The 13,960-nt window shown below is 46.4% G+C and overlaps 1 protein-coding gene across 1 annotated transcript in view; it reads right to left on the bottom strand.

Moving 5' to 3' along the window:
* Window positions 1–13,960, bottom strand: part of USP32 (ubiquitin specific peptidase 32) — a 219,618-nt gene that overhangs the window by 128,189 nt on the left and 77,469 nt on the right. The window contains exon 3 of the mRNA XM_087717114.1: window positions 1,903–2,008. Coding sequence (XP_087573240.1) covers window positions 1,903–2,008 — 106 coding nt within the window. The remainder of the gene's footprint in view (window positions 1–1,902; window positions 2,009–13,960) is intronic.

Here is a 13,960-nt window from a genome sequence, read left to right as displayed (position 1 = left end):
TTGAATAAAAGGGGTTTATTGGGACAAGGACTCGCCTTCGTGCTGCTGGGGAAGCCTGGGTCCGAACTTTTTTTTTTTTTACAAAAAATCTACAGTTGTTCTTAAAGTCATCTGATATGGCGTTTTATGCAAAATAAGTATCACAAACAAAGCCTATATCAGTGTTTCCTAATCGTGGCAGCTTATGAAGGTGGGTGGACTTCAACTCCCAGAATTCCCCAGCCAGCAGGAGGACTGGCAGTCGTCCTGCTTAGGCAATAGGAAAGGAAGACACCCCCCCCCCCCCAAGTCATGGCAGTTGAAAGCATGTTTTACTAAGGCCAAGTGGTTATAATGGAGCAAAGCTGAATCTAGCCTTTCACGGCCAAACCAAACAGTTAACTTTCCCCCTTGGGAGCCGTCTCCCTACGGTTATTGATGAGTGACTAATCGTATTCAAACTAATTGTTTTGGTAAAAGTCCCCAGCTACTTGGTCCCCGGCTTGGAGGTGCTGCATTCCACTGGCTCTCATGAGATGGTATGCAGGCTTTCGGATTCCTTTAATCGCCCACCCCACAGCTCCCTCCCCACCCCCAAGGGGTGGTTTCCTGACAGTTCTAACCTCTTCAATAGAAGAGATTCCACAAATCTACAGTCCTGTTTAGAACCGGTTCCATCTCCCTCCCCCCGCCCGTCCGCACATCATCAAGATGAAGAGCGAGAGGAGGAATTCTGGGAGTTGAAGTCCACAAGTCTTAAAGCTGTCAAGTTTGAACACCCCTGGGGTTAGGGGTGCAAGGGTCTTGTAACTTGACAGCTTTAAGACTTGCGTGCTTCAAATGCCAGAGTTTCTGAACCAACATTTTGGTTGCTAAGCAAGAACATTGTTAAGTGAGTTTCATCACATTTTATAAGTTGGCCACACCTACCCAGTCACATGGCTGACAAGCCACTCCCACCCAGTCACGTGGCCAGCAAGCGACTCCCACAAAGCAGGCCACACCTACAGAAGAGGTTCTAAAAAAATTTGAAACCCACCACTGCCTTCCCCTCCTTACTTCATCCCACCCCACGGCTCCGTCTCCTCCCCGCCTTACTAGCCTGGCATGTAGCTAAGTGAGGCCAGTGCAGTGGGATGGCACGTCTGACATGGACTTTGGTGTCAGAGGTCTACACTGGTGATGCTTTTCAAGCAGGCTCTTAACTGAAATTAGACAGAGCAGAGCAGAGCAGAATAGAACCGTGATGGTGAACCTGGGGCATTTAGAGCTCTATCTGTGGGCACATGCGCCGTAACCAGCTGGTCTTCCGGTTTCTGGCACACGCAAAGACCGGCTGGCCTGCATGTATGCGCACACTGGAAACCAGAAGACCAGCTGGCCAGCATGCGCATATGTGCCGGCCAGCTGGTCTTTGGGTTTCCAGGCTCTGGCGCACCTTCCTGTTTCAGTACTCGGTGCTGAAAAGGTTCGCCGTCACTGGAATAGAATAGCAGAGTTAGAAGGGACCCTGGGGGTCTTCTAGTCCAACCCCCTGCTCAAGCAGGAAACCGTATATCATTTCAGGCAAATTGAGCTACACAATTATGAAAGCTCCAGCTGAGCTGGGGCACCCATCTCCCCATGCCTTCTCTCTCTTCCGAATATGACTGGTACTTATCCCAAAGGTGCTTTTTCCAAAAGTCAACTGGACTTTCTTGAGGCTTTTTTCCCCTCCCCTTTGAAAACATTTCCCTTCTCATTAAAAAAAAGCTGCTTCGGTTCTTCTCCCTTTTTCAGTTCTTCTTCCGTTCAGAACAGAGGAAGCTTCTTGGATGAGAAACGTTTTCGAAGAAAAAAAGCAAGAAGGTCCCGTTGCCTTTTGGAAAAAAAAACCCACCGTGGGACAGCCATGACCTGGGTGAGGGATGCCTTGATACTTACATTTAGCTTTCTCTTCATCTCGGCCCCTCGTCAGCAGGACTAAGCCCACTATCAGGTTATTGAAATGTAGACCTTTCGATGTGCCACCAAAAGAACAGTATATGACCTGAAAGAGGAAAAAAAAAAACAGGAGAAAAATGTCAATCTGAGTGATCAGAAGAGGAAATTCTCTGGGCCCTCCTGCGTGACCCACTGCATTCAAAAACAAAGCAGAGAGAAGTCATTCTGCCGAATCTATTGTTTACGGGTTTTAAACAGGGGGGCTGCAAATCAAGATGACCCCATTTCAAACCCGGCCTCTGTCATGAACTCACCAGGTGGGCTTCCCCGTCGTAATCTGGAAAGAGAATGGGGCCAGCCTGCTTTATAAGGTGGTGAGCTCATAACCTCATAAGTGCACGTGAAGCATTTTGTATGTTTGAAAGCACTCGGCCAGCGTTAACTTCGATGAGTGGTTGGCCCCAATGCAGTGGCCTCTAGTGCTCAGTAAGGTACTCTCCTCTTCGAAACGCATCTGGGCTGCCACAGCCATCTTCTCATTTCTCACTTTGCCACATGGTATGGTGTGTGTGTGTGTGTGTGTGTGTGTGTGTGTGTGTGTGTGTGTGTAGAGGAGGGGTGTGAAGCTCAAGGCCTGTGGACCAAATGCGACTCACAGGATGCTTAGATCTGGCCTGCGGGGCCACCGTGTAAACAGCGAAGGACCAGCCCGCGTTGCCTCTGCCAGCGAAAACGGAGCACGAGTTTGGTTTTTGATGGCAGAGGGCTGCAGGAGGCTGTCGCAGCTGAAAACGGATCCCCGACAAGTGATTTGACACCCAGCCTGGCCACGCCCATCCTGCTTCCCCCCTCCCCCCAGGTCAAGCACAACCCTGATGGGGTCCTCGAATGAAATCGAGTTTGACACCTCTGGTTGGAATGTCAGAACAGATAATAATAACAGATCATGGGACTGTGGGAACCAAGGTCAGTCATCTCAAGAGGTGCTGCTTGGAGACTAGAAGGAATTGCCGGGATGATGCCAGAACTCCTGATTGGACAATGTGACAAGGAGGAGCTAAGGAACAGAGTTGACTTGGGAATAAAGGCACAAGGGGAACTGGCTGGGGAATTCTGGGAGTTGAAGTCCGCCAGGCTTAAAGTTGCCAAGGTTGGAGACCCCTGCTTTGGCAACTGTCTTAGTTTCTCGTGTGGCCCCTTGAGAAAATTAACTGTCCTCTCCCGATCCCTCTTAGTGTCAGGCCTGGAAGCCATCTTTTGCATTGGGCCTGCCACATTTAATCCTGTAGGAAAATGGGAGGGGAGAATTATATGGAGATATATAGTCTAAATAACATTCCTTTCTCAGAGAGTCAAGGACATGTTGCCCTGCACCTGGAGAGGTGTCATTTGGGAGGCAACTCCAGTTGGGACGGTGCCTGATTGGACCATGAGATGGACGTGTGGGTGCTGGGCAGGGACTTGAACTTTCGTTCGGGTGGGGAAAACCTAGAAGCATTCAGATTCAGGTTTTCCCAGATGTGCCAACATGACATCTCTAATAAAATGGAATTTGGAGGAAAATCAAGCTCCGGAGTCTTCTTTCCTTAGAGGTGTTACTTGGAACCCTGACATTATCCCGAATCCTCTTTAAAAAAAAAATCAACCAGTTCCCCTGAACTCTGGGGTGCTGTCTTGGGTCCTGAGCCCCAAACACCGGCCCGAAACCGGAGATGGAGATGGTATTGGACCTGGGTACTTGAGAGACCGCCTTCTGCCAATTACCTCCCAAAGACCCGTCAGATCACACAGGGTTGGCCTCCTCCGGGTTCCGTCTACCAGCCAATGCCATCTGGCTACTACCCGGGGGAGGGCTTTCTCTGTGGCAGCTCCGGCCCTTTGGAATGAACTCCCCGCGGAGATTCGGACCCTCACCTCTCTCCAGGCCTTCCAGAAAGCCGTCAAAACCTGGCTGTGCCGGCAGGCCTAGGGTTGATGAGTTCCCCTCCCCTCTCGACTTGTATGGCCGTATGACTCTTGTGTATTTTAATTATATGTATTGTGTTTGTATCCCCTTTCCCCTTTTGAGTTGTTCGCCGCCCTGAGTTCCTCCCGGAGAAGGGCGGCATACAAATAAATTAAATCTGAATCTGAATCTGACACTTAGCCCTCAAGCATAGTACCTGTGTCAGGCCTGCAGTGGTTCCTTTAAGAATCTTTGGCCTGCCACACTCTCATTAAGGGGGGTGGGGATTTAGCAAGGGGTAAAATGTGTTGTTTTCAAAATAAAAAATTTCCTTCCTAGAAGCTCAAGGTCATCTTTTGTCTCCCAAACCTTTGCATCTGATCGGAAGCAGTTGGGCGTAGGTGCTAGCGTGGAAGAAGAAGATTGGACCATGTGATGGACTGTGGGTGTGGGGACAAGATCATGAACTTTTAACTGGGTGGGATTCTGATGTAACTTCCAGAATTGGGATCCCATAGCACGATGCCAACATGGCCTGCCTTATTAAATTGGAACTTTAAGCATAGTTTTGCCTTTGACTCTTACGACACTATGCAAAAGAGACAATCAACCAGCCAAAAAAAGAGCAAAAAAAGACTCCAGCACCGAATCAGCACCCAGATCAACTTAGATTAACTCCAAGGTCAACTTCAGACCAACAATCGAGTAAGCTCTTCCCCAATCAAGAAACTGCCAAGGACACCATCAGTAAAACAGTCCAACCAAAGAATCTCTAACACCACCAGCACCCCCGCACGCACACACAGGTAGGCAAGTCACCAGAATATAAGCTGACAGCAAACAACACTCCTTACTAACACTGATAATGTTACCTAGTTGGGTAATGAAATGTCTGCAAGAAAACGAGCAAGCTCAGAGAATTTTGTCTGAAGTGGTATACGGTCTGCTGCCTAAGCAGGGGGTTGGACTAGAAGACCTCGAAGGTCCCTTCCAATTCTGTTATTCTATTCTATTCTAAACACCATGGACACCTCTTTTCAACCCTGAGCTGGAAATATTCCCCTTTTTTTGGCACTCCATCATGGCTGCTACTGATATCCACATATATACAGAGGGTTGTCCACTTATACGCATCTGTTGAGCAACCAGAGTTACAAATAGCACTGAAAAAAGTGACTTATGACCCTTTTTCACATTTACGACCACTGCAGCATCCCCAGGGTCACACGATCACAATTCAAAGGTTTGGCAACTCATGTGCTCACTTTTGCGACTTTCCGACCAGCAAAATCATTGGGGCAGCCCAATTTACTCAATAACCATGTTACTAATTTAAGGACTGCGGAGATTCACTTAACAACTGTGGCAAGAAAGATCGTAACATAGAGGAAAATTCACTCCAAAAATGTCTCACTTAATAACAGAAATTTTTGACTCAATTGTAGTTTTAAGTCAAGGACTACCTGTACTTACATCCACTCATATACAGAGAGTTCTCAACTTACAGCCATTCATTTAGTGACCGTAAAAACTTATAACAGGACTGAAAAAAGTGACTTATGACCAGGCCTCGCATTTATGACCACCGCCACATCCCCATGGCCATGTAAACAATTTATTTATTTATTTACATATTGATTTGTTTTCATATTTATTTCTATCTCACCTTTATTAATTTTCAAAAATAATTCAACACACATTCCTCCTGCTATTCCCCTCCCCACAAAAAACAACAACCCAGCTAGCTTTCAGGACTAATGCGGGACTAGAACTCACTGCCTCCTGGTGATTGGCCCAAAATCACCCAGCTAGCTTTCAGGACTAAGGCGGGACTAGAACTCACTGCCTCCTGGTGATTGGCCCCAAATCACCCAGCTAGCTTTCAGGACTAAGGCAGGACTAGAACTCACTGTCTCCTGGTGATTCGCCCAAAATCACCCAGCTAGCTTTCAGGACTAAGGCGGGACTAGAACTCACTGCCTCCTGGTGATTGGCCCAAAATCACCCAGCTAGCTTTCAGGACTAAGGCAGGACTAGAACTCACAGTCTCCTGGTGATTGGCCCAAAATCACCCAGCTAGCTTTCAAGACTAAGGCGGGATTAGAACTCACAGTCTCCTGGTGATTGGCCCAAAATCACCCAGCTAGCTTTCAGGACTAAGGCGGGACTAGAACTCACTGTCTCCTGGTGATTGGCCCAAAACCATCCAGCTAGCTTTCAGGACTAAGGCAGGACTAGAACTCACAGTCTCCTGGTGATTGGCCCAAAATCACCCAGCTAGCTTTCAAGACTAAGGCGGGATTAGAACTCACAGTCTCCTGGTGATTGGCCCAAAATCACCCAACTAGCTTTCAGGGTTAAGGCGGGACTAGAACTCCCCATCTCCTGGTGATTGGCCCAAAGTCACCCAGCTTTCAGGGCTAAAGCAGGACTAGAACTCATTGCCTGCTGGTGATTGGCCCAAAGTCACCCAGTTGGCTTTCATATTAAGGTAGAATTAGAACTTTCCATCTCCCACTTTCTAGCCTGGTGACTTAACCACTAGACAAAACCACTAGATCAAACTGATTTAAATTATTTATAACTTTATTGTTTATTGTTTCTTGAAATATAATGGAATATGGGGCATTTATTTTATTCAAAATACAGGTGAACAAGATGAATAGTTATGCAAATGTATTATTAGTGTACATACAGTATGTACTTGAATAGTAATTTCAGTAGATAACTATATAAAGAATTGTCACTATTCACAGCTAAAGTGATATCTTGTACCTTTTTTGTATTTTTTCACTTTTGTTTAATCAACACATTGTGTGCTGGCTTTTTTTCCCTTTTTTGACAATGAAGGAATTTTATCTTTTTGTGTGAGGGATGGTTTCTGTTTCTCTGTCATTATTATAAAAGCAAAAAAAAGTACTATTTTTGAAATAATTTAGTAGATGCGTACTGATGTTGCTTTGGATACCAAAAACCGGCTTAGCTCATTAATACAATGTGCAAAATAAAGTGTCCACAGGACTGCAAATACAGGTAATCCTCGACTTACGACGACTTGTTTAGTGATTGTTCAAAGTGACAATGGCACTGGGAAATATGATAACTTATGACCATCACAGTGTATCACAGCAATATTCCAGTATTTGAGAGGCTGCCACAAAGAGGAGGGGGTCAATTTATTTTCCAAAGCACCAGGGGGCAAGACAAGAAAGAATGGATGGAAACTAATCAAGGTGAGAAGGCAACCTGGAATTAAGGAGGAATTTCCTGACAGTGAGGACAATTAACCAGTGGAACTACTGGCCACCAGAAGTTGTGAATGCCCCAACACTGGATGTCTTTAATAGCTTGACTCTTAGCTAAATGCCTCTGAGATATTGGAAGACTGCTATCAATCTTCCCTAGTCCTTCTTTTCATCAAACTAAACACCCAGTTTGTATGCCAAGTGTCTGAATTTTTATCACGTGACCATGGGGATTCTACAAAGGTCATAATTGGTGGTCATAAGTCACTTGTTTCAGGAATGCTGTAACGTCGAACCGTCACCAAATGAACAGTTGTAAGTCGAGGACTATCTGTATTCAGTCTTCGAGGCTGAACTTCTTCTAAGGAAGCGGCATAACAGACCTTTGCTACCATCTTCAAGCTATCCCTAGAATGGTGCTTTTGGAATTGCCAGAATTTCAGATCTGCCAGAGTGCAGCTTGACCCGATTAGCATCTCTGCAGTGCCATCAAAGCTTTGACTAATCCTTTGTGGAGAACTCCTGCTAAGGACCTTAATAGCAAGGCGGCCACGGAGACACCTGGCTGATTTGATTAAGGGGGGACTACAATGAACGGAAAACTTGTTCTTTTGAGGTAGGGGATGCTTTCATTACTTTACAAGATTAATGCAATTCAGCTCAGCCTTTTTAACAAAGTTGAAAACGCAAAGCACTGGAGAGAGAAGAGATTTAAGCCTGGCTGGGGGTAGGGAAACATCACCCACCGGAGATAGCACCGTACAAATTAATCCTCTACGTTTATTTTGGCTCCGGGAACAGCCGTCGGGTTCCCAGGGATCTATCAAAATTCCTCCCTCCAACCCCCCGATTTGAAAAAAAGAAAAAATAACCCCTGGCAAAATACCGCTTCAAAAGACAGCGATCGTAAACGACATCTTTCCTTGCCGAATTCAAGTTTCGGTGTGGAAAGAATTTCGCTGGGTGGGAAGAATATTTATTTGCGGATTGTCAGGGATATTGCAGGTGTTGTTTGTACAATGCCGATTTTTTTTTTAAGCCAGGATTTAGCGGTGAAGGGGGCTGATTCCCCCTTACCTCATTCCACCACAGAAGTAGACTTCAAAATGAGGCTGAATGGGAGATGCAAGGGAGGGGCCCAATTTGAGAACATCTCAGTTAAAAACCAACAGGAACACAGAGAGAGGGGGGAGGGAGGGGGGAGAGAGGGGGGGAGAAAGGGAGGGAGAGAAAGAGGGAGGGGGGAGAGGGAGAGAGAGGGGGGGAGAGGGAGAGAGAGAGGGGGAGAGAGAGAGGGAGGGAGGGAAAGAGGGAGAAAGGGAGGGAGAGAAAGAGGGAGAGGGAGAGCGAGAAAGGGAGGGAGAGAGAGAGAGAAAGAGAAAGGGAAAGAGAGAAAGAGGGAGGGAGGGGGAGAGGGGGAGAGAGAGGGTGGGGGAGAGGGAGAGAGAGGGGGGAGAGGGAGGGGGAGAGGGAGGGGGAGAGAGAGGGGGAGAGAGAGAGGGAGGGAAAGAGGGAGAGAGAAAGGGAGGGAGAGAAAGAGGGAGAGAGAGAAAGGGAGGGAGAGAGAGAAAGAGAAAGGGAAGGAGAGAAAGAGGGAGGGAGGGGGAGAGGGAGAGAAGGAGGAGAGAGAGGGAGAGGAAGAGGAAGAGAGGGAGGGAGAGAGAGAGAGAGGGAGGGAGGGGAAGAGGGAGAGAGAAAGGGAAAGAGGGAGGGAGCGGGAGGGGGAGAGAGAGAAACGGGAGGGAGAGAAAGAGGGAGGGAGGGGGAGAGGGAGGGGGAGAGAGAGAAAAAGGGAGGGAGAGAAAGAGGGAGGGAGGGGGAGAGGGAGAAAGAGGGGGCAGAGAGAGAGGGAGATGAAGAGAGAGAGGGAGAGAGGGGGAGGGAGGGAGAGAGAGAGGGAGGGAGAGAGAGAGAAAGGGAGGGAGAGAAAGAGGGAGAGAGAGAGAGAGAAATGGAGGGAGAGAAAGAGGGAGGCAGAAAGACAGAGACAGAGACAAACAGACAGACAGAGACAGAGAGGAAAAGGAGCCTTCCTTACAAATGACAACTCTACAGGGCTTGAATTCATCATCCCATTTCCAAGGCTGTTGAGTGTGCAAATGAGACCTGCAGCTACAGAAGTAGAAAAACAGCACTAGCCCTTAGACTTCTATACCGCTGCACAGTGTTTTACAGTCCCCTCTAAGCGATTGAGAGTCAGCATCTAACCCCCAACAATCTGGGTCCTCATTTTACCAAGCTTGGAAGGATGGAAGGCTGAGTCAACCTTCAGCTGGTGAGATTTGAACTGATGACAGTCGGCAGAATTAGCCTGCAATACTGCATTCTAACCACTATGCCCCCCAGGGCATCGGCCCTCTGGACAGACAAGAGAGTACATGTAGTCCTCGATTTACAATCACAATTGAGCTCAAAATCTATGTTGCTATGGGAGACAGTGGTGAAGTGGGTTTTGCCCCATCTCATGATCTTTGCCACCATTGTTAGGTGAATCACTGCAGCTGTGATGTTAGTAACACGGTTGTTAAGTGAATCCGGCTTCTCTACTGACTTTGCTTGTCAGAAGGTTGCAAAAGGAGATCAACGCTACCTCCGGACACTGTTAACTATCAAGCATCCGAATTTGGCCACGAGGATGCTGCAATGGTTGTAAGTGTGGAAAACGGTCGTAAGTCACTTTTTTCAGGGATGGTGTAACTTCGAACAGTCACCAAATGAACTGTTGTAAGTCGAGGACTAACCTCTATTGGGTCTCTACAACACTGTTTCTTAACCTTGGGGACATTAAGATGTATGGACAACTCCCAGAATTCCCCCAATCAGCCATGTTCTACAGCAGGGGTCTCCAACTGTGGCAACTTTAAGACTTGTGGACTTCCAACTCCCACCCATAGAGGTAGTCCTCAACTTACAACCATCTGTTCAAAGTGACTTATGACTGGTCCTTGCCATTATGCCATCTCCAGGAGTTAGATTCTGACCGGCTCAAGATTGACTCAGCCTTCCATCCTTCCAAGTTTAGTAAAATGAGGACCCGGATTGTTGGGGGCAAGAGGCTGATTGTGTAAACCGCTTACGGAGGGCTGTAAAAGCACTGTGAAGCGGTATATAAGTCTAAGTGCAATTAATCTTCCAAAGCATCAGAGGGCAGGACAAGAAGCAATGGATGGAAACTAATCGAGGAGAGACGCAACCTGGAATTAAGGAGAAGTTTCCTAACAGTGAGGACAATGAACCAGTGGAACAGCTTGCCACCAGAAGTTGTGGGTGCTTCATCACTGGAGGTTTTAAGAGGAGCCTTATCTGAAATGGTATAGGACAGTGATGGTGAATCTTTTTGGAACCGTGCCCAAACCTCAATGCGTGTCTATGCGCGCTGGAGCCCCAGAAACTCTAAAGCCAGCTAGCCGGTGCGCATACATGTGCCGGACACCAGAAGAATAGTTGGCGACGGTACGCTTGCCCACAAGGAGGGCTGGGTGTGCTACCTCTGGCGCACGTGCCATAAGTTCTCCATCATAGATATAGGATCTCCTGCTTGGACTAGAAGACCTCCAAGGTCCCTTCCATATCTATTCTGATTCTATTATCTGTCCTTCTCTGCATCCTTGGTTCAAGTAGTAAAACGTTTTTCCTGCTGGGATGTTCTTCCTAATGTCCAATGCTAATCCTCTTTCCTGTGATTTAACACCAATTTCCTGCACTCTGGAATGATCCCAACCTTTCCAGACAGATGTCGATCTTTCCCACAGATACCTTCCTCTGCCTTCCCTGTGGACCACTTAAATTTTCCAAAGAAGGTGTGGGTGGAGATATATATCGAATCTCAGAGTGTCAATTCGACTGCTTTTCCAAGCTTCTCTTGGGAGAACAGAAAGTGCTTCAGAAAATGCTAAGACTTGAAGCCGTTTATGGAATTTCTGGGAATTAAACATAACAACGGGACTCTTAACAAGGGCTTTGAAGTTTAATTAATTTCTCTCTCCGACCAGCACAAAAAGACCCCGAAGGGGAAGACTCTCTGCAGCAACACAAACGTTCATTGCACGTATTTGGCCTGGGAGCCGTAGTTTGAGGACCCCTGATTTAGTGCAACATAAAAAATGCAGGCAAAAGGTTTAAAATTAATTTGGGAACCAGATTTGGGAGAAATAGAAGATAATGATTGGAAAAATATTTGGAATAGAAGGGTATATAAAAATATGTCAGTTAGAGTTAAGGAAAATGGATATAAAGTGATATGGAGATGGTACCTAACCCCACGTAAATTAAATCAAATAGATGGTAAATATACAAATATTTGTTGGATGTGCAAGAAAGAGGTTGGAACATATAAACATATGTGGTGGGATTGTGATAGTGCACAAAAAATATGGGACATGGTGTTTAGAGAAATTAGAGCACTGTTGAATGCAAATCTAGAGATGTCACCAAGGATTGCATTATAGTTGCTGGTGGAAAAATGGGCTATAAATGAAACAAAAAAAGCAATTGATTGTGAATTTGATAATGGCAGCTAGATTAGTGATGGCTAAATATTGGGGATGAAATTGGGATAACCAAAGAAATGAGTGGTTTAGTGAAATTTGGAGTATGGCAACAAATGATAAATTAACAGCAGCAATTAAACTTAAAAAAAAGGGATGATTAAAGCAAAACAATTGTTATGAAATTGGGGGGGGGGGTTTATAAAATCAGTGCTGGTGGAAGGCAAAGGGAATAAACCTACTCAAGAATATATGTTGTTTTGGAGGGTATAAGGCCACAATTGGAATATATTGTATATCTAAGTAATATAGGGGGGGGGGAGGTCTCCAGGAGATAGAAGGTGCACTGTAATATGTTATTTTCCCTTTTTCTTTTGTCTTTCTTTCTTTTTTGTATTCAGTTATATATCTACTTCGTTTTGTGTTTTGAAAAAAATAAATTAAAATGCAAATAATTTTTCTGCGGACCACCAAAATTTTCTCGTGGACCACCAGTTGCTGAAGGCTGCTCTATGGGTCAAGAGTAGAAGAATATCCTAAAATTGCAGCATCTCCCTGCCCACGGCCATGTTGTTAGGTATCCGATGGAGAGAATGCACCCCCCCCCCCTAAAGAAGCATTATTTCCCCTGCCTTCAAAGCCAGATAACCCCGGTGGCCCTTGAAGTGTGTGATTTGTCTGCTGTAATGCATAGGTTGCTTTATTTTCTTGGATCAACCACTAAATCACTGTTTCGGCTTTTCTGCTCTCCTGGTACCACAATAATGACTTTTTAAGCCACCGTAGACGGATCGATACCAAATGGATGTCCCAAACAGAAAGATTGAGATGAAAGGCGAAGGCGAGAGAGCCTAGCATTTTTCACACCCTGGCAACTGTGGGTCTCAGGGATCCAAACCCCAAGCTCGTCAATCTACAGCTCAGCCTCTCCGCAAAGGTTTATCGTCAAGAAATCACAGCATCCCATTTTCCTCCGTGTCACAGTGCCTAAGCTGGGATTCGGCTATAGGTAGTCCTCGCGTTACAACTGTTCGTTTAGTGACTGTCCAAAGTTACAACAGCCCTGGAAAAGGGGGCTTTGAACCATTGTTCACACTTACAACCAGCGGTGGGATTCACTTAGGTTTACCACCGGTTCGCAACTGTGAGCGCTGCGCTTATGTTGCATGCATGCCTTCCTGCATGCGTGCAAGCCTTCTGCGCATGTGCTTTGATTGCGTGCGCTGGGTGCACAAACGCACGCGGCATCGGAAACGAGGCTACATAGGACGTTTTGGAGCCGGGGCGGGGGGGGGGGAGGCCCATCCATCATTCGGCGCTATCGATTTGGGCAAACCAATCCGAACCGGCAGAATCCCACCTCTGCTTACAATGGTTGCAGCATCCCCATGGTTACGAAATTCAGACGCTTGATAACTGACTCAGGTTTATGACGGTTGCAATGCCCTGGGGTCACGCGATCCCCTTTTGTTACCTTCTGAGGAGCAAAGTCAGTGGGGAAGCCAGATTCACTGAACAACCGGGTTACTCACTTAACAACTGCAGTGATGCACTTAACAACCCTGGCGAGAAAAGTCGCAAAATGGGGCAAAACTCCATTGGGCGGGTTGCTGCCGGTTTTACTGTTTGAAATATACTTTTTTATTTTCCATTTTCATAACATACAATCACATGTATACTATTACATAGCCAATATCCTATTGTATTAAGTAGTAATTACATCAGTTCCTCTTGTCATCAACGCCCAGAAAGATAAAAACCCATTATTGGCTCTTCTGCTCTCCATACACCTCTTTCTTCTACCTCTCTCCTACCTCCTTTCTTCCTTCCATCATCCTTTCCTACTCTACTTCCCCTTCCTTTCTCCTTCTCCTCTCTCTACATTCCACTCCTCCTTATCCTCCTCATCTTCCCCCCCTTACCCTCTCTCCTATCCCTCTCTTCCCATCTTTCTTCTCTCCTCTGTTTCCCACTCTTCCTCTCATTGGTGTATTTCCGCTTCTGAGCAAACTCTATTCTATATTGATGGTATTTATGCTTCCATATCAATACACTTAACATATCTTAGTTTTAAAGAAAAAATAAGAGAATACAGTATACATGCGCAATCATATTACATTAAAATCTAACAGCCCCCCGTCAAGCCTAATATACATCCCTCCATCCCCCCTCCCCCCCCACCCCCCCAAACCTTCCCTCCCCCGACTTCCCAGAACCCATACACGGTTGCTGCCGGTTTTACTGAGTGCAATGTGTGCTGTGCGCTGTTCGATGTAAATTGTTCTGTCCGCATGCACAGAACAATTTACAGTGAACTGCCCAAGCACAGTCACTAAAAACCAAAATGGCGGCGGCCCAGCGGCGATGAGGGAACCGGTTCG

The sequence above is a fragment of the Thamnophis sirtalis genome, unplaced genomic scaffold (assembly GCF_051295495.1).
Source record: "Thamnophis sirtalis isolate CommonGarterSnake01/CBP01778 unplaced genomic scaffold, rThaSir2_p1.2 scaffold_6, whole genome shotgun sequence".
Taxonomy (NCBI): Eukaryota; Metazoa; Chordata; class Lepidosauria; order Squamata; family Natricidae; genus Thamnophis; species Thamnophis sirtalis.
Note: the sequence above shows the minus strand (reverse complement) of the source record. Positions and strands in the feature narration are given on the sequence as shown.